Below are 23,150 nucleotides of genomic sequence, written 5' to 3' on the forward strand. Positions count from 1 at the left end.
TGCAGTTCAACACTGCTAAAATTTTCCGAAGGAGCATATTGTAACGGGAGGAATCATTTAATTGGATCCTGCTGTCTTAGCATTCTTTTGTTAACTATCAATTGTACTAATTCGAAATCCCAATGGACTATGTTTTCTAATGAAAACCTAAAGGATATATCTTCTAAAACTAACTATGGTCTAAAACCTCCTACTGTAATCGATTACACATATGAACAATGGATTAAATCTATGGACAAAATAATGTATATCTATAATCCACATAACATTTGTAAACACAAATTATGCATTAAACACCAATGTGCAAATGATGTACAAATTATTATGTGTGTATCTATGTGGCGCTGTTATAGTCTACACAATTGAAAATTTGCACAAGCTTGAAAATTCAAATGCTTCGTTTGGTAAACGACAGGAATTCAATTATATAGATAAGAGAAAATATTGAAGGGACAGTACGAATGTTAACTTATAAGGTATTTTTTCAGTTTTCTTAGCATGCCTTCGTGGCGTAGTGGTCAGCACACTCAGCGAGTATTCGAGAGGTCCAAGGTTCGAGTCCCGGCGAGGGCATCGCTCATTTTTCATCTCTCCTACTTCAAAAAAGCCTAATGTCTCTAGAAACTTTTAACATGCGTTTGAATTTTCCTTAGCGCGTGTTTCTTCGGAAGCGGCTTTTCTTCATCAAACTAACGTAATCACCACCTTCCGTGAGGTTAGGTGCCATAAAAACCTACGTTGTGTCAATTAATGCATTGAAAGACATGATTCAGAAATTTGAAAAAACATTTCTTCAGCAGTCCGGTTTGGTAGAGAGATGAAACCGGTGTCAAATTGATACTGATATCGTGATTTCAATCTTTGATGGCAGCAATGGAACTTATGCTAGTAGTAGCAGTGCTCGAGAAATAGTCAGCAATTGGATCTGAAGCTTTCAACAAAATGATATATCTTTCAGAAAATTCTTCAATTCTCCCCATACAAGATAAGCAGCGTGCAGGAATTCAAACACAACGATTGTGATAACCGGTTGGCATTTACTGTAGCATTTCTTACCATGATGGTAACTGACGATGCTTGGCCGTGGAGAAAAGGGTGATGAGGCCCATTTTCATCTAAATGGGACTGTTAACAGTCACAGTTCTCGAATTTGGACACGACAGGTGACGCAGGAGCGGGAGCACCTGGCATCTACTAGAAGTAAACAGGTGTATGCCCGTCGTCCTCCACTATATAGTGCTTGTAGAAGAATTTAAGAATCTAGGTAAAATACATGGCCATGCAAAAGCTAGGTAGCAGCACACTAGCTACAGTTCGGAGACAGGGGATGCAAGAAACATATTGCAATGCCAGAATATAAAATATAAAAGTAATACGATAAATAAGTAGTGTAATATAAGAGTATATAAATAGTAGTAAATATTAAATGTGTAGTAAAATAAATAAGCAGTACAACGAAAAAGCAAGATAATATAAAACTGCATTTAGTAGACAGGTGATGGAAGGCGAGGAAACTTGGCCTCAGAGGTAAGCAGGTATACGTTTTACGTCCTCCTCTGGCTAGAAGCAACAATACCCTGGAGCTCCATGAGAGCACCCTTCGGGAGTTTAGACGAATACAAATACAATGAGTTTGCTTGAGTTAATGAGTTTGCGGTTAGCCGTTCATTGTAATTCGCTTGATCACACTATATTGCACTAAGTATTCAGATTGCGCTGCAATGCAGAATATATGCTGTTTTGTTAGCTAAAATGGGGGCAGCTCAGCGATTGAAAGTCTTATATGACCTGGCAGATGTCCTGTCCAGGGCTGCAATCGTGATGGTATCTGATCCACAATATATATTATTTTTCACAATCATACGATTTTCTACATTAAAAGCATCTGTGAGTGTCCACATTACTGAAACACTGACGTTGGTGAGAAGGCATTGATAGATTTAGTTGTCTGGGAAACTCTCTGCTCCGCAAATGCATGTTGCAGTTTCCGAAATGCTAAGCCAATGAAACAAACAGGAAACGGTATGTGGCTCGTGATAACGTTGGTGATTTGTTGGATGGACACGTGTCTTTGAAGGTTGACTTTAGGGAAGAAATCGTATGTCTGTCTTCCGGTATCACTGAAGTGTCATTCCTGTTGCCATTTCAGAGTGACTTTTTGAAGCAGTTCTTTTTTTTTTTTTTTCAAATAAGAGGGAGTTTTCGTAATTTTAATTTCCTATGCTTTTATGTCGCTACTTGAATCTTGAGCAAGTTTGTTTGCTGTTTCATTGCGTATTAGACCTAAGTGTGCTCTAACCCATACCAGTTGTATATGTTTATGGGTATTGCTTTGCAGAAGATGCTGTATGTTGACAATGAATGGAGAGGAGCGGTTATGATTTAAGACTGCTAGAAGAGTAAATATGCTGCTCAATTTTAGTTCTTAAGCAATGCAAGTGAAGGATTCATGTCAGTCCTTTATTCTTTTATCCCAGGAATTTTGATACCGAGACGATCTTGATGTTCTTCCCCTCAAGTTTGATACACAGTTTTCGTGTGGAGATAGTACGCGGCTTAGGGATTATCCGGGATTTTGACTTTTTTTCATTGATCTGAAGATTGAAGTTATGACATAGGGCTGTAAATTGACTACAGTTGACAGTTGAGAGCAGAATCTGGACACCCGTGCGGCTTACTTGCAAATTGACTACAGATGTTGGTGCTCCTTTATCCCAGTCCTCTGACGAGAAATGTCACGTCGTCTGCATACGAGATAAGGTGTACATAGCCTGGCCAGTTGGAAGTTAAAATAGAATTAAAAGTGATGTTCGTGAGTATAGTGCCTGCACGTGAGCACTCTTAGAGCACTCGGTCTTAGAGGTAACTGGCTATTGTGTGATAAAGATTTGTTGGACATTCAGCTGTTCTGAGAGCTCGCAGGCCACCAGAGTGTGTCGAAGGCGTTTTTGAGGTCAACTGAGGTCGTTTTTGAGGTGAATTTATTGCATTGACAATATTTTTTTCTGCATTTTTTTGCACTGAAACATTTTTGCATTTTAACTGCGCAATCAATTTGTTAGCATTGATTGCGCAGTTAAAATGCAGGGAAAAAATATGAAATAACATTTGCATGTCTATTTAAAAAAGGTCAGTGTAATAGAGGTTAAATCTGTTTGTTCTCCAGTATACTATAATTGCAACTTTATACGAATGTTCTTCATACATTTTCACAAATGTTACGGAATGGATAATTTGTTTTTATATAAAATGTTTAGTTTATAAAAATCTTATTTTAGTCGTTTTTTAAATTTAAGCTGTGTTTAAGCGGTTTAAGCGGTGTTTTTAAATTTAAGCGGTGTTGCAGTGAAATTTCTTCTTTGTTACTGATTTGTTTAGTTCTCAGCTGCGTAGACTAGAACAGAGCCATTTTTTTAATATTGACAACTTTCAGAAATATTTTTTTTCTCATGGAATCTTCTTTTATATATATTTATCGTCATTAGTTCCTCTACTAGTGTCAGTTTAAAAACAGACGCACGACGTCGGCTAATAGGCACTGAAACAATCTAAGAAATATAATCGCATTTAGAAAAGAAGCATTTGAAAGGAAAAGGTATTAAACATGATCTTGGAAATGAAAAGAAAATACAGGTCTAACAATAATAGCTGTTGTTGTTGATCTTAAAAATTATGAACAAAATATTGAAGAGTAATATTGTACTTCGCTGCCAATGGAGGATGAAATTTAAGAAAATAAGAACAGTAACAAAAGAAAAATTAATCTCTTGTTAGTTCTGACCTGAAATCCAGAAAATAAAACTCTGTCCCTCTCCCTACCTTAATTTATTGCAGATATGTAACTCATATTCCTCACAGAAGTCAGCGAATATTACTAGAACTTCTATTTTTTTTTTTTTTTTTTTTTTTTTTTTTTTTTTTTTTTCCTAATATTGCGAACAAGCAATTGCCATTAAATATCTACGTTTTTCATTAATCATTGTCATCAGTTTTTCACATCTGCTTCTCCATCTATAGTAATCTATTTCTTGATTCCAAGTAAGATTATTTATTTTTTACTCTATAAATTCATTTACGCGATTTTCTTTTTAAGTTTTTATATAGGCCTTTTTCAAATCTATTATTATATTTCAAATCTATTACTATTTATTGCGTAGTTGAAATGCAGAAAAAATCTGAAATAACATTTGCATGTATATTTAAAAAAGGTTAAATCTGGTAAAGAGGTTAACTCTGTTCTCCAGATACTATAATTGCCACTTTATATGAATGTTCTTCATACATTTTCACAAATGTTACGGAATGAATAATTTGTTTCTACACGAAATGTTTACTTTATGAAAATCTTATTTTAGTAATTTTTAAAATTTTATTTTCATAATACATCGCAGAAAGCTATGATTCAGACGTACTTCCAGAAATTTAGAAAAAAATATGAATCCTGTTTTAATATATTTATGCTTATTCTACTATTGTGTGATTCAAGGAATATGAGATAATTTAAAATGTGATTAATGATATTTAATTTTCTTTTAGAATGTAGTGAATGTTCTTCCGTATCCTTATCAAACTAATTGCAAGAATTACACAGGACTGGAAGAGAGAAGGACGAAATCAAAACTGACTCAAGAGGTCAGAGATTAAAATTATATGTTCGCTTTTTAACAAAAATTGAACTATAGTAGGAAAAAAAATAAATGATAAATTTTATGCAATACTATTTAGCAATGATGCAATCCTCCATATACGTACTTAGTAATGATTCACGAACTTATACTGTCTCATAGTCACTTTAAATAAAAAGAATAGTATGTAAATATCTAATGATTAATATAAAACGCAGGTTTTAATAAGAGTTGCTTAATATTTAATTCGATTCGATACAGCATCACATTATGAGTATGTTTGTACCAAAATCTAAAACAGCAGAAATTGAAACATCTCCGGTCGGTTTCATTTTTCAACGAAATAAATTGTCTTCATGGGTTTTTTTCACTGTTTTTATTGTGTATAACATAAATGTTGTTCAGATTTAATGAATAACATTCAACGATAGGTAACCCTATATTAATTAAATTATTCTGCTCATATCAGTCGGTAGAAAAGACCAGATGGAAGAAACAAAAATACAAGGCTTCTAAAATAATAGCTTTTTTTATTTTGAATGCAATTCCTTAGTAAATCGTTATTTTTTCAGCATTTACTGATGATAACCGGAGTCATATTTAACAGATACTTCGGTTCAGAAAAAGATATTTTATATAATCTGCCCAGACATTATACTGAATTATAAGTTGTAATAATATAAGGTATTTTCTCCCTCCCCCCTCCTTCCGGATGAATTAACAATCCTGGATCGCTCAACTTTGATTTTCTTTATTTACAGGGCTGTATGTCAGAATGTTGTGCTAACCTGCATGTGAAATACTGCGATTGTACAGTACACAGACTATCTTTGATCTATGACATAAGAACCTGCTGGAAAAATGAAGAAGGTAACTACTGCTATTTTATTGTTAATTTCTAATTATTAAATTATATAATCTTATTATTTAATAATCTACTGGACTACGAATAGGAATCGCTACCAAAAGGGCGGATTTTTACAAGCAGTTTTCAAACTGCAAAAACATTCAAGTATGACAACTGTTTTCAAATGCGCCTTAAAAGATTTGTTTAAACCGAAAACATTCTGTTACGGAATATTAGATAAAATTTTTATCATCTCTTTTTTTTTCAACTATAATTTAGGAATAATCAATTAAAAAAAAAGACTACCTCTTGCAATGAGACTGGATAATGAAAAAGGACCACTAAACTACGAACAGGTCAAGAATCACAAATGAATATTTTTAAAATTTTTCCAGAATGTATTAATAATTTTGATTATCATATTCATGGAATAAGGGGAATAGTTTAAATAGGCTAAAATCTTTAGAAACTTCAGCAGAAAAATGCATTTAATATTTTTGTCGCTTACTGAAAAGTCTTGGTTAAAAATATGACTCATAAATTCTAAAAATAATCTTTTTATTTATGCATCAGGCTATAACAATTAATAACTAATGTAAAGATAACATTAGAACTGTAACAAAAACGCGCTTCCTCAATGTGGATAATAATAGTATAACTGAACAAAAATACATATGCACGGGGGAGAAGCAGAATTACTTTAAAAAAATATTAAAAACTCAAATAAAACCACAGGTGTCATCGCCTCCAGGTATTATTCATATTCATGGAAAGCAGCAAAAGTAGAGCAAATAAAAGTGAGTCCTGCAAGATGCGCTTATGGAGGTCACAAAGCAATGGAGATAGAATTTTTCGTTCATCGAGTAAATTTTAATCGCGCCCAGCGGTAAGTCGGAAAGTTGCTACTGCTCTGTTTGAGAGAAGATCTGTACGCTATAAATTGTGTTCCATCAAGATTTTGAATTGTTCTTCTCAAATCTGTCTTTTAATTCCCGGAATTCTTAAATCGGGTTCAAGAATTTCCAACCGGACGTATTCCTGTTAGCTTAAAAATTGAGGAGCTGTATGTTTCAGTTTAAATTCATTAAATATAGTTTTTCAAATGCTAGACGTTTTCTGCAGAGATTTCTTGGAATGATTTACTTACAAAAATTAATGAATATAATCCTGAGGTAATTTAGAAATATTTCGTGTATTCTGTTAACATTGCAATATGTAAGCCTTCCTTTTCTATCAGATGAAGCAAAAGAGAATCTCACGAATGGATGTCTTAAATTTATTTCTTTATATCTTTTCTAGTAGTAGTTGAATAACAAGGCTTTAACAAATTCTGCCTCTTTTTTTTTTTTTTTTTTTTTTTTTTAGAATTCCCTAAAATATTACCAGTGAAAACTTAGACCTGTAGAAGATTTCGAACCAAAATTTACCTTCAAGATGGAGCTGACGAGAACATGATGACTTAATAAATTAGTTACACATTAAGTGCATTCAACATATTCAATAAATGATATTATCTTTTTGTAGTAAATTTATTCATTTATTAATAAGAAAATTAATTTTTTTTGAAAATATTTCAATAAAAAATAAATCTCACTCTCTTAAAGAAAGGAAATACTGTTCAAAATGTATTTGCTTTTCATTTGCCGTTGCTATCTTTTACCTTTCTATCAGCAAATTTCTGCTTCATTGTTTCATTTAAATTTTAACACAATTGACATCTGGTTCGAGTACCTGGGTTCGAGACGCTGCTCCTTGCAGAACATGAATTTGGGAGAATAAGCAAAGTAAGATATATAAAATGATAGCTACTATAACAATTACTGATAATAATACATAATTAGTCCAAAGAAATCAGCCTATAAGCGGTCAGGTCGTAAATTTACAACCCCTTTTTTTCACAGGGAGGGCTGAAAAGGAGGGGATAATCTTGCTCGCGGTCTTAAGAAAATGTGGGGGTCCTTTAAACATCGAACTTCTCTACGTTCAGTTTTTTTATACAGAGGAAAAAACAAATTGAATTCTTCGAATGAATGCAATTTTGTACAATGAAAATCTATTATTGAACGATAAACTGTAAGGCAAATAACATCTTTTTTTAAAGCCATAGGCGTAGAAAGACAGATATTTGTTACATCAATGAATTTGTAATAAATATTGAGTTTTTCATTTTGAATGCTATGTTCCATGTATGCGAAGTAGCTGAGTATCTGAGAAAATAGTCTTAACCCAAATGGCTTTCAACCTTTTCACGTCTAAGGACTGTTTTTAAATTACATTGTGGTCCCTGCTTTTTGGTTAACTTTCTAATGACATATAAACATTAAATTGTTTTTAATTTGAGACTTATGAATAAAATAACGCAAACTAGACTGCAGAAATTTCTTCAGAATGAAGTTAATACTGAAAAATATATTATTGATGCACTTTTTGGTTTTATATGTAATAGTTAGTATTGAATCCTTAAATTATATATATTTATGTATAAGTATATATAAATGGAACAAAATATAGAACAAGGTATAAAATATCAAAGAAAAATATCTTTAATATACAATGTTCATTAACATAAGTATATTTATGTAATATTAATGTAAATAGTTAGTTTGGTTTCGTACATATATAATTTATTTTTATATTTTGTATTATCTTCAGTACTGTATACGTATTTGAAGCTCAATTTTACTTGTTCTCCTTTTGGATTACGACTTTAAGTGAGAAGAAATTGTTAGGGCCTTCATAGGGATTAAATTATATACAATCAATTGAGATTTGATTTTTCCTTTCTTTTAATAATTATATATATAATATGCTATTTTATTAGTAAACATAAAATATAACAGTTTTTAAGCTACTTATTTATATATATATATATTTGGTTTTGTTTGTTTGATTATAACAAAGCTCTCAACGGCTATTTGCCTAAGGGTACGGATGCCTTGTATGGAGAACTTTCTAAGAAAAACTGTCTCGTATATGGAATTTGAACCCCAGATCATTCTATCAGTGTTCAACGACTTTACCGGTCAGCCGCTGGTGAGCGCCCCCCCACACACACATATACATTAAATTATATTTACATATCGTTTATAAAGTGTAAGTGAGTGCAATTTAATCATGAAGAGTTATAAAATATTCTACGGAATTATTTCGCTTCGCAGACCTTTTTGTAAGCTTCATTATATTTCCTAAAGAAAATCTCAGTGCTAATTCCATTTCCAAGCCGTTTATGTACCTTATTTTTTATTATATTTAGAGAATTATTTCACCTCATTATATCTGAATTCTCGGAATGGATAAATACAGTTCCTGTATATTTGCCAAAGGAATACTATACCATTCTTCCTGCAAAACGGTGGCAAGTTCAGATAACGATGTTGGTGGTGGATAACGAGAACGCACTTTCCGTCCCAATGTAGACCACAAAAGTTCGATAATATTCAGGTCTGGTGACTGTGGTAGCCAGGGGAGATGGGACAACTCATCCTCGTGCTCAGAAAACCAGTCCTGGACAATGTGAGCTGTGTAAACAGGGGCTTTGTCGTCTTGGAAGACACCATCACCATCGGGGAACAAAGTTTGTACCATGGGCTGAACTTGATCGGCCAAAATGTTCACATAAGTCTTGGCAGTCATGTGCCCTGACACAGTTATCATGGGGCTAGCAGAGAACCACGATATGGCTGCCCAAACCATAACAGAACCCCCGCCATGTTTCACTCTTGGCAACAAGCAGTCTGTATTATAGGCTTGAGATGGCGTTCTCCAGACGTAAACTCGGCCAGAAGTGGGAAACAATATGAAAAAAGACTCGTCAGACCATATTACTCGCTTCCACTGCTCTATAGTCCAGGCTTTATGACTTAAACACCACCTTTTCCTGTTACGGGCATTAGCATCACTGATGAGTGGCTTCTCAATTGCAGCACGGCCAGCAATTCTCTGTTTATGAAGCTCCCTTCTAATTGTTTTGGTACTCACAGGGTTCGGTAACACAACATTCATTTCAGCAGTAACTTTTGCAGCTGTGGTCTTCTTATTTTTCGTCACAATTGCCCTTAATGATCGTCTGTCACGATCACTCAGGACACACTTTCGTCCGCGCTGTGATTTAGCAGATGATGTTTTTCCGCTTTTCAAATATGCGGAATAAATCTTCGATACAGTACCTCTTAAAACACTGAACACTTCGGCTACCTTGCGTGCTCCAACAATTTGCCCACGTTCGAAGTCTGTTAACTCTGACATAATGCAATGACAACCTCACATAACAGTACTCCGACAACAACTGAACTGTTTAGCACATTTACGAAGTTGTATAGGTGGCGTCAGTAGTCAAAAACGCCAGCGCCACCTACATATTTCATTAAAATCAATCTTTCTTTTTAAACATGCATTTCACAAGGTGTTTGCATATTTTTGTCCATCCACTGTATTCGGCGCAAGCTCGCTAAATGTAAAACATGTTGTACATTATTGCTTGAATAGAAAATACATTATTGCTTGAAAGAAAGCTCGCCTTGTCACAAAAATATTCTGTTCATCGAGTTTAAAGGTTATTCAGACTAACGTGCGAAGTTCAGTGAGTAACATGTATTTCCCTTTGAATGTATAAATTAGCCCAAAAAAAAGGGGGGAGCACTTGAAAATTAGATGCAAATTTAACAAATGGATTAAACGAACCCTCCTACAGCCTACCTGTTAAAAAATTTTATCAACTTTGTACTATTAAAATTTTTTGATCATTAAATAGATAAGTGAAAGTTCACTTACCTTCTAAATAGGGCTGCCCTGAACTGCCTGCTTTTCCTTCTTGTAGGTATCCGTCTCTATGATGAACTTCGATTCACTTCAAAACACAGCTATAAACTTTTTAAGAAAATTTAATTCGTATGAAAGATATCTACAAAATATTTACAAGTTATAATGATTACAAGTGTTACGAATTTGGTATTTAAAAAGCTAATGTTAGTTCAATTAGAAATTAAATGGTTTTATTTCTCGCGCAGTGCAGCGCGTGACGAATATTAAAAGAAAGCTAAGCCGGAAAATTGAAAATACAAGAGCGCGTGCATTAAATAAATAAATATCTCTTTTTGATTTCGAGAAAGTACTGGAAAATTCTAGCGCGTGATTTTAAAATCTTATAAAAGGAGGAAAACATCTCAGTTTGTAGTAGTTGCTTAGTTTGTTGTTGTTTAGAAAACTACTGTTGTTGATTGTAGCGAATTCGCGGATTAGCGTTCTTTAGCTGTTTTGAATTACGTTCTATTGGACATTTGAGTAGTTAAAAGAAAACTACTGTGAGATATTGTAATACTGCATGATAATTTGAGAAAATTTAAGCATTTTTGTTGTGATAATAATAAATTTTTGTTCATTTTTCATCGGACTTGTGCATTCATTTCATAACGAACCCGTACGCACGCAACACAAGCATAATTTATACGGAGACGGTCTATCTTTATACATCTGTTAGACGCGTCAGCCGTTCAACTGATTACTTTTAGTCTCTTTCGCCAGAGGGCGTTCGTGGAAGTAAAGTTCTAGTAAGCAAACGCGACACTCCCACCTTGAGGTCCAGTATCAACAGAGGATGGACCTCAACTGACCTGTAGTTCAAGTCTTTTGAGTTTTCGTCATACGTCGAGTTCTGTACCTCACTAGCATATCCGACTCAGGTGTAAAGTTGAGTTCAAGAGGTATGAGGTTCTTAGTAGGTCTTATAATCTCCCCTTGTGCAGTTTTCAGTTTCACTAATCTAATGTGTCCGTCGTGGGATGGAAAAATTTCCACGATTCTAGCTAAGGGCCAGTTTATCCTTTTTTCGTTGTTGGACACAATTACAAGATCACCAACTTTCACAGAAGATGGTTCGCGGATGAATTTTGAGCTTTGTTTTAGTTGCCCTAAATATTCTGATCGAAATCTTTTTCGTAAATCTTTTCTCAATTTGGCTCTGTAAAGGTAGCTTTTATTGATGGATTTAGAATCCAAAAGATCTAATTCAGGAACTCCAGTCTCTGGAATTTCTGTTAGAAACATTGCTGGGGTGAGAGCTCTTAAATCCTTTATGTCTTCTGACAAATACGTGAGAGGACGGTTGTTCATAATGCTCTCGCAGTCACAAATGATTGTCAACAATTCTTCGTAGTTCAGAGAAGATTTTCCTAGTACCTTTCGAAGAATTCTCTTTAGTACTCCAATTAATCTTTCCCACCACCCTCCCCACCATGGCGAGGAAGGGGGGATAAATTTCCATTCAATTTTCTTAACTGTTGCATTTTCTAAGATAGAATTCCAATCTATGGTCTTAAACAAATTATTTGATCCAACAAAATTGGTTCCATTGTCGGAGTATACAGTGACAGGTCTACCCCTTCGAGCGATGAATCGCCTGAACGCGTGCAGGAAACTTTCAGTTGATAGAGATGAGACTAGCTCTAAGTGAACTGCTCTATATATTGCGCAAGTAAAAATGACGATCCATGTTTTTTGGCCTCCTTTTAAAATTAAGGGACCCGTCAGATCAACACCAATAATCTCAAAAATTAAAGCATCTCTTATTCTGTCTTCAGGTAGTGGCGCTTGAGGAGTCTTATATGAATCAGAGTCGAACCTTCGACATCGTACACAGTTTTGGATAACCTTGCGTACGGTCTTCCTACTCTTTATGATCCAATATTTTTCACGCAAAGCGCACATAACGAATTGTACTCCAGCGTGACTTAGCCTTTCGTGTTCAGATTTGATCAGTTTTAAGACTAATGGATGTTCTGAGGGAAGTAAAACTGGGTAACGAAAGTCAGCATCATCGTCTCTCTCAAAGATACGTGTCTTCACTTTTATAAGGCCATTGGAGTCCATGATAGGTTCTAGAGCACGTATTCTTTTATCTTTTAATCCTTCGAAAGATTCTCGTTGGATCAGTCGGAAAACCACTGTTTCAGCTCCTTTTAGTTCTTCGACTGAAATTCTCCCATGAGTTCTTTCAGATGGTGGTGTTGTAGCATTTTTAATGAATCTAAAGATCCAAGATACGACCTTTATGATCTTTTCGAATTTTGAAATATTGTCAAAAAGTTTAAATTTATCTGTATTCGTGTTATTGCTGGCTGAAACCACAGTTCGTTTTCTCTCTCCATTTACTATATCGAAGTCAGGATGTTCTCCATCTGCAATAGGCCACTCTTCTGGAGGTCGATAAATCCAATCTGGTCCTTTCCACCATTCGGATTTCCTCAATTCTTTTGCAGAGCAACCGCGTGATGGCAAATCCGAAGGATTAAACTTTCCGGGAATGTGATGCCAGTGATCTGGGTTACTCAGTTTTCGAATCTCATTTACTCGATTGGCTATAAAAGTGGACCAATTTTCTTTCTGTTTTATCCAAAAGAGAGCATTTGTGGAATCCGTCCAGTAAAAAACTGGAACCTCTTTTAATTTCAAGTCTTCTCTTATTGTATGAGAGAGCCTGGCTCCAATAGTGCAAGCGAGTATCTCTAGTCGAGGTATGGTGAGTGCTTTTAGGGGAGGAACTCTCGCTTTAGATTGTATCAATTGACAAGTGACTCCACTCTCACCGCTGTGTCTAAGGAAAATGCAGGTCGCATACGCGTCCTTGCTTGCGTCCGAAAATACATGCAGAGTGGTACTTTCGTCTATTTTGGGAAGCAATCTAGGAATTTTGATGTCTTTCAAATATTTTAACTGAGGTGACCATGTGAAAAATTTCCTTGCTAGATCATTCGGCAGATTAGTATCCCAGTTAATTTTCTGTTTCCAGCACTCTTGCAGAATCAGTTTAGGCATGAGAGTAACTGGACTAGTAAACCCAATTGGGTCAAAGATTTTACTCAATTCGGAAAGAACAGATCTTTTGCTCAATACAGGGCTTTCTTCATATTTTACGTGACAAGACAAAGTATCGTCAAACAAGTCCCATTTCAATCCCAATACAGACACAACATCTTCATAATCTTTATCAGAAAGGTTTAGAATTGAAGTTTCATTTTTAAGTCTATTATGTTTCCAACCTCTTAGGTCAAATTTTGCAGTAGCCATGATTTCTCTAGATCCTTTGATAAATGAGTTTAATTCTTCAATTGATTCCACGCTCGCTACGCAGTTATCCACATACATGGCTTTCTTTAGCTTTGAAGCTATTTCCTGATGATGTTTTGGTACATTTTCCAAATGGTAGTTAATTGTGGCAGCGAGTAAAAAGGGACTGGCGTTTACGCCGAATACAACCCTTCGGTGCCGATATATAGTCAGTTTTTCAGGCTGTCCTTTCTCCCACCATAGGAACCGGAGAAAATCTCGATCCGCTGGGTTCACACCTATCTGAAGAAATGCTCTTTTTATATCCGAAATTACTCCATACTTCCCCTCTCGAAATTTTGTCAAAATTTTGGAGATCAAGATAATTAGGACCCTTTTCCAGACAGTCGTTCAGAGATACCGAATTTTTCTCCTTTGCAGATGCGTCGAACACTGGTCGAATTTTGGTAGTCGAATTTTCCCGAAACACGGGTCTATGTGGCAGATAATGCCCTTTGATCTTTTCTGCCTCCGAAATATAGACAGGTTCAATTATTCCCTCTTCTACCCAATCCTTTAAAACAGTTTTGTAGGCTTCTAAGGAATTCTTAGTCTGAAGGGTTTTCACGCAAGACTTCAGACGTTTTTCTGCAAGGATTCTATTATCTGGCAACTCAGGATGAATTTGAAGCCATGGAAGTGACACCTGATATCTTCCAGCGTCATCTCTTTCTAAAGTACGGATAAAATAATTTTCTGTAGCCTTTTCTATTTCTTGTTTTGTTTGCGAAAGAGCTGGTTCAGTTATTCCGATAGAATCAATAGACCACAAGTCACAAATTTTTCTGTCACTAATGTGTAGTGATAAAAGAATTTCATTAAAATTCTTTCCCTTTACCTTTGTTCTCCCTAATGTTGTCCAACCAAGGTGTGTATTCATCGTACTAAACTCTCCGTTACGTGTTTTACTTCCCCTGTAAAACGTTTTCCGACATAATCTGCTCCTACAAGCACGTGTATTTCGTTAGGGTGTTTTTCAAATAAACAAGAATTCTCATTAGTTACATCACTGGGCAAAATTTTGTAACCTCTTAGTTTCTTTAAGTATTCCCTATCCTCCAATTTTGGAATATGTGAGCATATGGTTTTTTGGCTCAAAACTTCCATTTCGCATGTGAATCCTGTTTCTGGATTATTTAACTTAATCAGATACTTGTTGTGATTTTCCCTTTTTTCTATTCCTCCAAAAAGCCCATGAGTCACACTTTCCTGACCTAAAGATTTTAGTTTTAATTTCTCCGCAAGAAATGTGCTGATATATGATCTGCTACTTCCGGTATCCAGAATGATTCGTATAAAATTGCTTTCACCCTTTTCGTAAACATTGGCAATTAAAGTTTGCAAGATTACACTTTCATAGGATGAATTATTCGTTAAGGCCTTATTTTCAATTTGTTCTTCCTTAATTTCTCCGTTTTCGTTTTTAAAACACATTATAGTGGCATGTCGTTGTTTACATAATTCACACCTTATTCTAGAAGTGCAATTAAAACTAAGATGCCGTGAATGTAAACAGCGATAACAGATCCCTTTCGCTTTGCATTTCTCCCTTTTTTTCTCAGTAGACCATAAAGATGCTTGTTTACACGTTATAGACTCGTGATCAGAAGAGTCGCAGAAAATACATGATGTTTTTCCTCCCCGCAAACTTGCGTTCGTCAACTCCGAAGCTGTGTGTTTCGCAATAGGTCTGGTTTCACTCAGTTTGTTATGCTTTTGCGGCGCCGCCTTTGGCTGGACCGTCTGGAATGTACGTTCCCGCGCAACTAATTGCTCAGAAAGAAATTCCACTAGGTGACTCAAATCGTAATTTGATTTCCGAACTGTTTTATTATACTCCAAAACCAAATCTGGGGGCAATGTTTTAAGCAAAATAGGTGTTAATAAAGCTCCATATGTTTCTGAGGTCATATTTAATGATTCAAGACATCGAATATGTTTCTGTATATAATTGAATAACTTACGGAAATTTTGAATGTCATTAGAATCCTTTAGAGGTCTTATTTTCAGTAATTTATCTATATGAGCGTTTATCAGTACATCTTTATTTCCAAATCTTTCTGTGAGGAGTTTAACTGAAGTTTCGTAATTTTTTTCGGTTAAATCGAAACCGTCAATGGTGTTATAAGCAGTGCCTCCCAAAAAGGATTTCAAATAATTAAATTTGCTTATAGCGTCAAGCGTTTTATTTTGGTGTATGGCTGATGAAAAAGTGTTCCAAAATGTCAGCCATTCGCAGCTCTCGCCATAAAACTTCGGAATCGTAAGTTTAGGAAGCTTCACATTATGACTTTCGATTTTAACGTTTTCTATAATACTTTCACTTAACTGTTCAGTGCTTCGTAACACATTAAATTTTTGTTGTTCTATATTAATTTCTTTCAATTTTTTGTTAGCTTTGTATTTAAATGTAGTTATTCTTTCACGATATTCGTCAACACCGTTTAATTCCTGGTCAAGATCCTTTATGTCTATTAATTTTTCTATATCGGCATCTATTTGTTTTAACTCTTCGATTTTTCATTTAAGAGTTCTAAGGAAATTTCTAGTTCCTCTGCATTCACTTCTGTTTTTGGTAATTCAGTTTCGATTCGGCCAATTAATTTTGTAACGGCAGCCCTTATGTGGCCGCGTTTCCTTTTCAATGTATCGATGAATTCCGTCATTATTTAATATTCAATAATTCAACAAGTATCAGCAATCCACTAATTAGTTATGCTTATGTATTATCTATATAACTGATATCAATTTAGACAGTTTCAATAGTTAGGAAAACCGCAGTTACTGGCAGTCCCTGTTCGGGCGCCATGTTAAAAAATTTTATCAACTTTGTACTATTAAAATTTTTTGATCATTAAATAGATAAGTGAAAGTTCACTTACCTTCTAAATAGGGCTGCCCTGAACTGCCTGCTTTTCCTTCTTGTAGGTATCCGTCTCTATGATGAACTTCGATTCACTTCGAAACACAGCTATAAACTTTTTAAGAAAATTTAATTCGTATGAAAGATATCTACAAAATATTTACAAGTTATAATGATTACAAGCATAATTTATACGGAGACGGTCTATCTTTATACATCTGTTAGACGCGTCAGCCGTTCAACTGACTACTTTTAGTCTCTTTCGCCAGAGGGCGTTCGTGGAAGTAAAGTTCTAGTAAGCAAACGCGACACTACCACTTTGTGTAAGCATTTTCGTGGATTTCCTTAAGGTATTTTTCCCATTTTCCCTAGAAAATTCTCCATGAAATCCTGCCTAGCCAACCCTCATATGTTTTGCCATATTCAATTACATAAGCACACAAAATCATTCTTAAGATGATTAAGTAATTAATTTCATGTTAGATGATACGAAGCTATTCAAAAACTAGGACACTTTCCGTAAACAATTAGTACTAATTAGCGCTGTTCAACTGGAATTGGATTGAATTATTTGTTTATAGCAGTGCTTTTCAGCCTCGTGACTTTCATATATGTATTGCTCAAGGGGGAGGAAATTCCTGGACGAAAACAATGTAATAATGAAATGTTAATAAACAAATAAATATAATCATTAAATTCATTTGATGATTATACATTAATTTGCTATTATAAAGAGATTTATATAATTAATAAACAAAAATGTGTATGCTTATATTATTAAGCTGTTTAGTAATACATAAAAGAGCACTTCAGAACTTTTCTTATCCTATGTAATTTGTCTCCATTCTGGTACCATGTGCATCCTTGTACACATTACTGGCTTATAGTGAAGAACAGAGGAGAACTCTAGCTCCATTCAAGTTTTTATTCCTGATATACTGATACTGAATGAGACCTAAAAACACTTTTCTTTTAAAATATATCTTCTCTTATGATCCCTGACACAACCGTTTACTTTCCCCTTCCGTAATTAACGTCAATCTCCTGCTCTTGACCACATTTGCAACACCAAAGGGGCAATTTGCCCTGAAAGACTATTAATTTTGTTTTGGCATTTTCCTTCGAAAACCTTTAAGAGTCTGTATGACTTTTCAAATCGTTGCCACCATATATTATCGCCCTGTCTTATAGTTAAAAAGATTAAATAATGAAGGATTTGCATAAAGGTATGTATGTTTCTCGCATTGTGATAAAACAATGGTACCTAGAGCCATCAAAATTTGAATAACGTAAACTTCCATAAAATATGGGCATGTGGAAGCCATAATTTGAATTTGAAATTTGTTTTATTATCGATTTCAGATTTTGTAACACCTCAATGAATTTTTGATGAAAAAAACTAATTCCAAAGCGACTAATGTCAACACTGTACGAAAAAAAAATTATCTCCAGCGCGCGAGACTTTGTGTCGGAAATTCTAAAAATATGCTCATTTTAAAATTAATTTGCGGTATTGCTGTTGAATTTTATAGTTTGAGTACATAGAACATGATATTTAATAAATAAAGGTAACACATAAAACGTTAAAAAAACGCCCCTTTGGACATACTTTAAAATCTGAAACGTTTCAGATTTTTTTTAGTTAGTCATTAAGACTATAGAAATGAGTTATTTACGAATAAGGAGTAACTCTAGGTAAATACTGTTGGTATAGTACCAGATCGGTATTCATATCTTTGGTCCCGGTTCGAATCCCTGAGAATGTAGGAATATTTGTAAGCGTATAGTGTGTTTGTGGCATACAGGCACTTAAATATTGCCAAGCCGGAAGTCTTCTCGAGAGTTTGAAGGAAGTCAAATAGGGTGGGTGACCCTCGATATGTCTCTTGGGGTTCTCCTTCGAAAGGAGACGGACCAAAGAATATGTATTGTAGACGTTCTTTATGTATTGTAAACGTAGACGTTCTTTGGAAGGACATTCCACTTTCTCGTGTTGTAACTTACTGTCTCCCGCTTTCGTGCCCCCAAAAGTTCAAAGTTCTCGGTAAAGTTCTCGGTGATGAAACGACTAAATTGCTGATGGATTCGGCTATTCCGTCTAAAGCATAGTTAGCAAAATGCCAAACCAACCTAATGATTCAATAAAATTAATCATTATGTTTTTATTTAGTATTTCTTATTTACCACTTATCACTGAATTCATTAGTTTTTATTCATTATATTATTTCATTCAATTTATTAATTTTAATTCTTTCTAATTTTTTGACGTATTTATTAATATTTAATTTTCTTTTCCCCCTCCTTATTGTTAGTTACTGCCCAGCCAAGGATCCTGGCACTTTTAATTCCAAAAATAAAAACTTAATGTAAATCAGTAAGGGGGGAGTGGTAATGTAGTTATTATCCTCATGCAGAACTACTAGATTTCAATGCTCCTGTTATAGCTTTTAATTACAGATTCATTAGAGTTCTTTCGTTTCTAAAGGTACAAAATAAACTGTTTGTAGTGCCTTTAAAATTCGACGAATTTGCATGATCTCGCACGGCATTACAAATTGTTGCTCAATAGTAAACATACAAACGTGGTTTAATTCGTAACTGACGGATTTGAGTTTATTACAAGGGTCTAGATTAAGGTGACCAGATTTTAACATTGGGAAAGCGGGACACCATTGACCGGGGGGAGATTCTTGATTAAGAATTTGGTCTATATGAAGCAACACAAATTTTCATAGAACGCAAAAATAGTATTGAAATATATATTTTTTAATTTCAACATAAGTACAATTTACAAATATAATACATTAAAAAGTTACGTATAGTATTATTTTATTCTTTGGCATATTTCCCATTTGAGTGAATTCTTTTAGTAGATTACTGTCGTTTATTTGTTGAATCACTTTTGGACAACTTGTGATGTACAAAATCTGACGGAATGATTGTGATTATTAGCATGAAAAGACAAAAGTCCTTCTGCTAATGCTAATTTCTTTTCTTCGTATCCATAAATTGTTTTCCGAAAGAATTCCTGCATTTTGGAGGAAGATGCAGTAGTATTTAAATATTTTTTATGTTTCTGTGTCCCCGAGTGCTTTGAAATATCATTCTTCCAGCCGGGCGAAATAGAAAATTCACCATTACATTTCTCACATTTTACCATGTGATCGCTTTTGCTCTTTTTAACAAAAGGAAATTCACTTCTTTGATCATCTTTGAATTTGCATCTTCTGTTTTTACTCATTATGTTAAAAATCTAAAGAAGTAATTTATTATAAATTTGTATCTATATATATTGCTTAAAAACACAGTAAGTAGGTACATTATTACATGAACATATTTTATTGTTAGTTTAAAAATTAAATTAATTTGTTTGTAATAAAGTAACTACTATATTTTAAAAATTATTTAAATTTTAATCTTATAATTCTTTCTAAATAATAACAGTATTAACTTGTATTATTTTTCCTATGAATTTGCCGTAACGTAAGTCGTAAGCGTCACTTTCAAGACTTTCAAGTCACTTGCTAGACCTTTTGCCGCCAATATAAAATATAAATAATAAGAGTACTGTCTGCTAAATTCAAGAAAATCTGAATAGCTGATTTAAATTATCTGATTAGCTGATTTGTTGCAGTAGCACGCAGTACGATGTGTATCGTCTGAGAGACAATTACAAAATGTTTTCCTCAATGCCAATGCCAAAAAATGCCATTACGTGGTTGAATTCTAACAACTGATCAACAGTGCGAACTTTAATAACCAGTTCTCGATAATTAGTTGTCAACAATTATATGTTATTATTAAAATATAACAATATAAAATTAATAAAAAGAATATAAGACACATATCCTGGCGAAGTAGCCACATGGCCGCCGAAAACCGTATTCTCCCGCCGTTCCATAGCTTACAGTGCATTCTTTCCAAAAATCGGGACTTTTTTAAAACGTCGCGGGACGTGGGACAAATTGTTAAAAATCGGGAATGTCCCGCCGAAAGCGGGACGTCTGGTCACCTTAGTCTAGATCTCAAGCAAAATTTTGCACAATTTACAAACGGAAATTTTACACACAATTAATCTTACACAGTATATTGAATGAAATTAGCCACTTTATTTTTAAGAAAAACTAAGCTAAGTAAATATAGCACCACTAACACATATTCGTTAGCATTTCAATTGATAGTAACATGAGCAAAAAAATCTATATATAACAAATACATATTCTTTGACATAAATACATATTCTTTAACAGAAGCACGCGCTCTTCGAACTGAGCGTTTGCGAGCGCTTGGATGAAATTCCCTTTTTCCCTCTGTCATTTCGAAACCCGGGCGATGAGCAAAAGTGAAGTTTGGGGGGTCTAGACAACAGTCTAGACCCCCCTTCTATAAGGACCTTCTATAAGGAGGTGTTGGTCTAGACGATTTCGTCTCGTGGCGTCATCTATAACTGCTAGAGAGAACAATTTGTTTCTTTCATTGAAGAAAATCGTTTTTTCACCAAGATAGCAGAACCTGTAATTGGTGTCTGTTGGCTGCTCACGTTGGAACCCCATTAGAAAGCTATCAAACTAAAAGTATTAAAAGTACTAAAACGTTGAAAATTCAATGTCTTTTGTAACAAACGTGGCTGCTGCGTAATTACTTCATACACGATATTGTTCATGCTCATGCGCATGATACTTGCATGACTCTGTAAAAGTGAGCTTGATGAGCAATTAAATATGATTGCTAACATGATCCTTTGCTGTGTTTTGGCTGATGAGTTGTGAGCGGACTGCGTAACCATCTCATTGATACTGTCTGACATAATGGTCGTTGAGTTAGGCGCAACTGATACGAACATTAGTTTTGTAAGACATATTTGCTAATCATCGTTACGCTGCAAGTTGTTCTAGTTTGTGGTTAATTGAAAGTAACAAAATTTGCTGTCTCTTTAACGCCGCTGCACTTTTGACACTGAAGGCAAAGCCAGTTCACTTGAGTAAACACAAATTTGTGCCACAAACTTAAAATAGCGCTTATACCTCTTATCTATAAATGCTTCGAATTCTTTCTTACTGCCAATCCGTAATGGTCGAGTAGATAAGATTGCTAATAGCACGGGGTTCGAATCCTGCAGAAATGGTGTGACTGCATCTGCGGTTTCACGAGAGAAGGTGATCCACTCTTCTTAAACATAGATCTCGCGTGCATCGCTGTTAATCGATTAAATAATTTTATTACGATGAGTGTTGGTTGGTAGCACTACAATCCTCCGTCAGTACACTAAGAGCATGCGATTTGAAATTACTAGTGGCCCTTTGCCGAGGGCGAGGTTATGAGCTTACTGCATTGATTGGGAGGGCTGCGCTCATGACATAGGGTGCTGTTGTTGTTTGATATCGATTATTGTTGTATAAATGGGAGGTACTCTCTTACACTCTGAAAATCACATAGTCATCTTAGATTAAAAGTTTTAAATAACGCACTCGCCTCGCGTTTTGGGGTCGGTATTTATAGTTTTCTCATTGCCAGCGTTGTCTAATTGATTTGTATTGATAAAACACCTCATTCTTCCACTCTGCGATTTTACAATAAAATATTTTTTACAATTTTAAGAACATTAAGTATGTAGTTTTATCAGAAAAAAGCCACCTGCTAGTATCTCATATTATCAATATTTTTGCTGAAGTCGTGATGGTGTGTCGTTCGTTACCCATACCATATTACATATTCGTTACCCATACCATAAAAACAGGCATCGATTTAAGAGTACAAAAACGTTTAAATAAATCAATTGGAACAATAATCAAACATCATTGGAGGAAGGTTTATGTCTGATACAAGAATAGCCCATCGTCAAGTTAAGTAATGGGCAAAATTCTAACTTTGCCCAGCATTAAGAATTATGAAAACTTTCCATGCATTTCAATAGACAAAACAGCTGCCTCTTATCTATTGAAACAAGTAATTCTGTGCATGCGTTTCTCTAATGTCTTTAACTATTACTCAAAAGTAAATAAAGCGACTTGGGAAAATAATAAAAAAAGCGAAAATAAATATTCAGAGAGTATTAAAAAAATCATCGAATAGCGCAGATTGGCACTAGACCCATTCATTAAAATTCCCAAATTTTACTGAATGTAAAAGCTTCGAGTAAATCTAACTCAACAATCGCGGACTTTTAAATAGTTGTAACAGAAAAAAAAAAAAAAAAAAAGGCCATAGTGTCAAACTAGATCAGTTATCATCTTGTATAGTGATGCGGAAACGTTTCTATAGAATGACTATAATGTAATTTCACTTCTTATTGCGAAACTAAAACAAAAAATAAAGTTGTTTTAAGCTTTCAACATTTTTATTAATTTCTAATTTTTTATAAGAACACGTGTTTCAATGCTAATTATATAAAAAATGTTATACTTTTTAAATATTACAATTAAAACAGCAAACACATGTATAAAAAGTAGGTTCAGTTTTTTTCATATAAAAAATCAAAGGTATTTTTAACCAAAAAGTGATTTAAACATAAGCATTTCATCTTTGCATTATCATATGATCCATATTTATGTCTTCAAAATTCTTTTACACAATTTTAGCTGCAGTGTGTTTTAGAAACATTAGTTAAAAAGCATTATTTCGAGAAATCACAGTCTGTGAGATAGCTTGGGTTTGCTATTAACTCAGATGTAGTGAAACTTATATTTCACTGTCATTTAAATAAATATTCATCGAA

At 34.4% G+C, this 23,150-nt stretch overlaps 1 protein-coding gene across 3 annotated transcripts in view; it reads left to right on the top strand.

Moving 5' to 3' along the window:
* The window catches only part of LOC118191601 (degenerin mec-10-like), a 174,781-nt gene that overhangs the window by 114,735 nt on the left and 36,896 nt on the right, over positions 1 to 23,150 (top strand). For 2 of the 3 annotated variants that reach the window (XM_085813952.1, XM_085813950.1), the window contains exons 5-6: positions 4,537 to 4,632; positions 5,387 to 5,495. In XM_085813952.1, coding sequence (XP_085670078.1) covers positions 4,537 to 4,632; positions 5,387 to 5,495 — 205 coding nt within the window. The remainder of the gene's footprint in view (positions 1 to 4,536; positions 4,633 to 5,386; positions 5,496 to 23,150) is intronic. The other variant, XM_085813951.1, reaches the window with a different exon arrangement.

Source organism: Stegodyphus dumicola, chromosome 3 (assembly GCF_044657685.1).
Source record: "Stegodyphus dumicola isolate Sdum_Otavi_A_Nest chromosome 3, ASM4465768v1".
In the NCBI taxonomy this organism is placed as follows: domain Eukaryota; kingdom Metazoa; phylum Arthropoda; class Arachnida; order Araneae; family Eresidae; genus Stegodyphus; species Stegodyphus dumicola.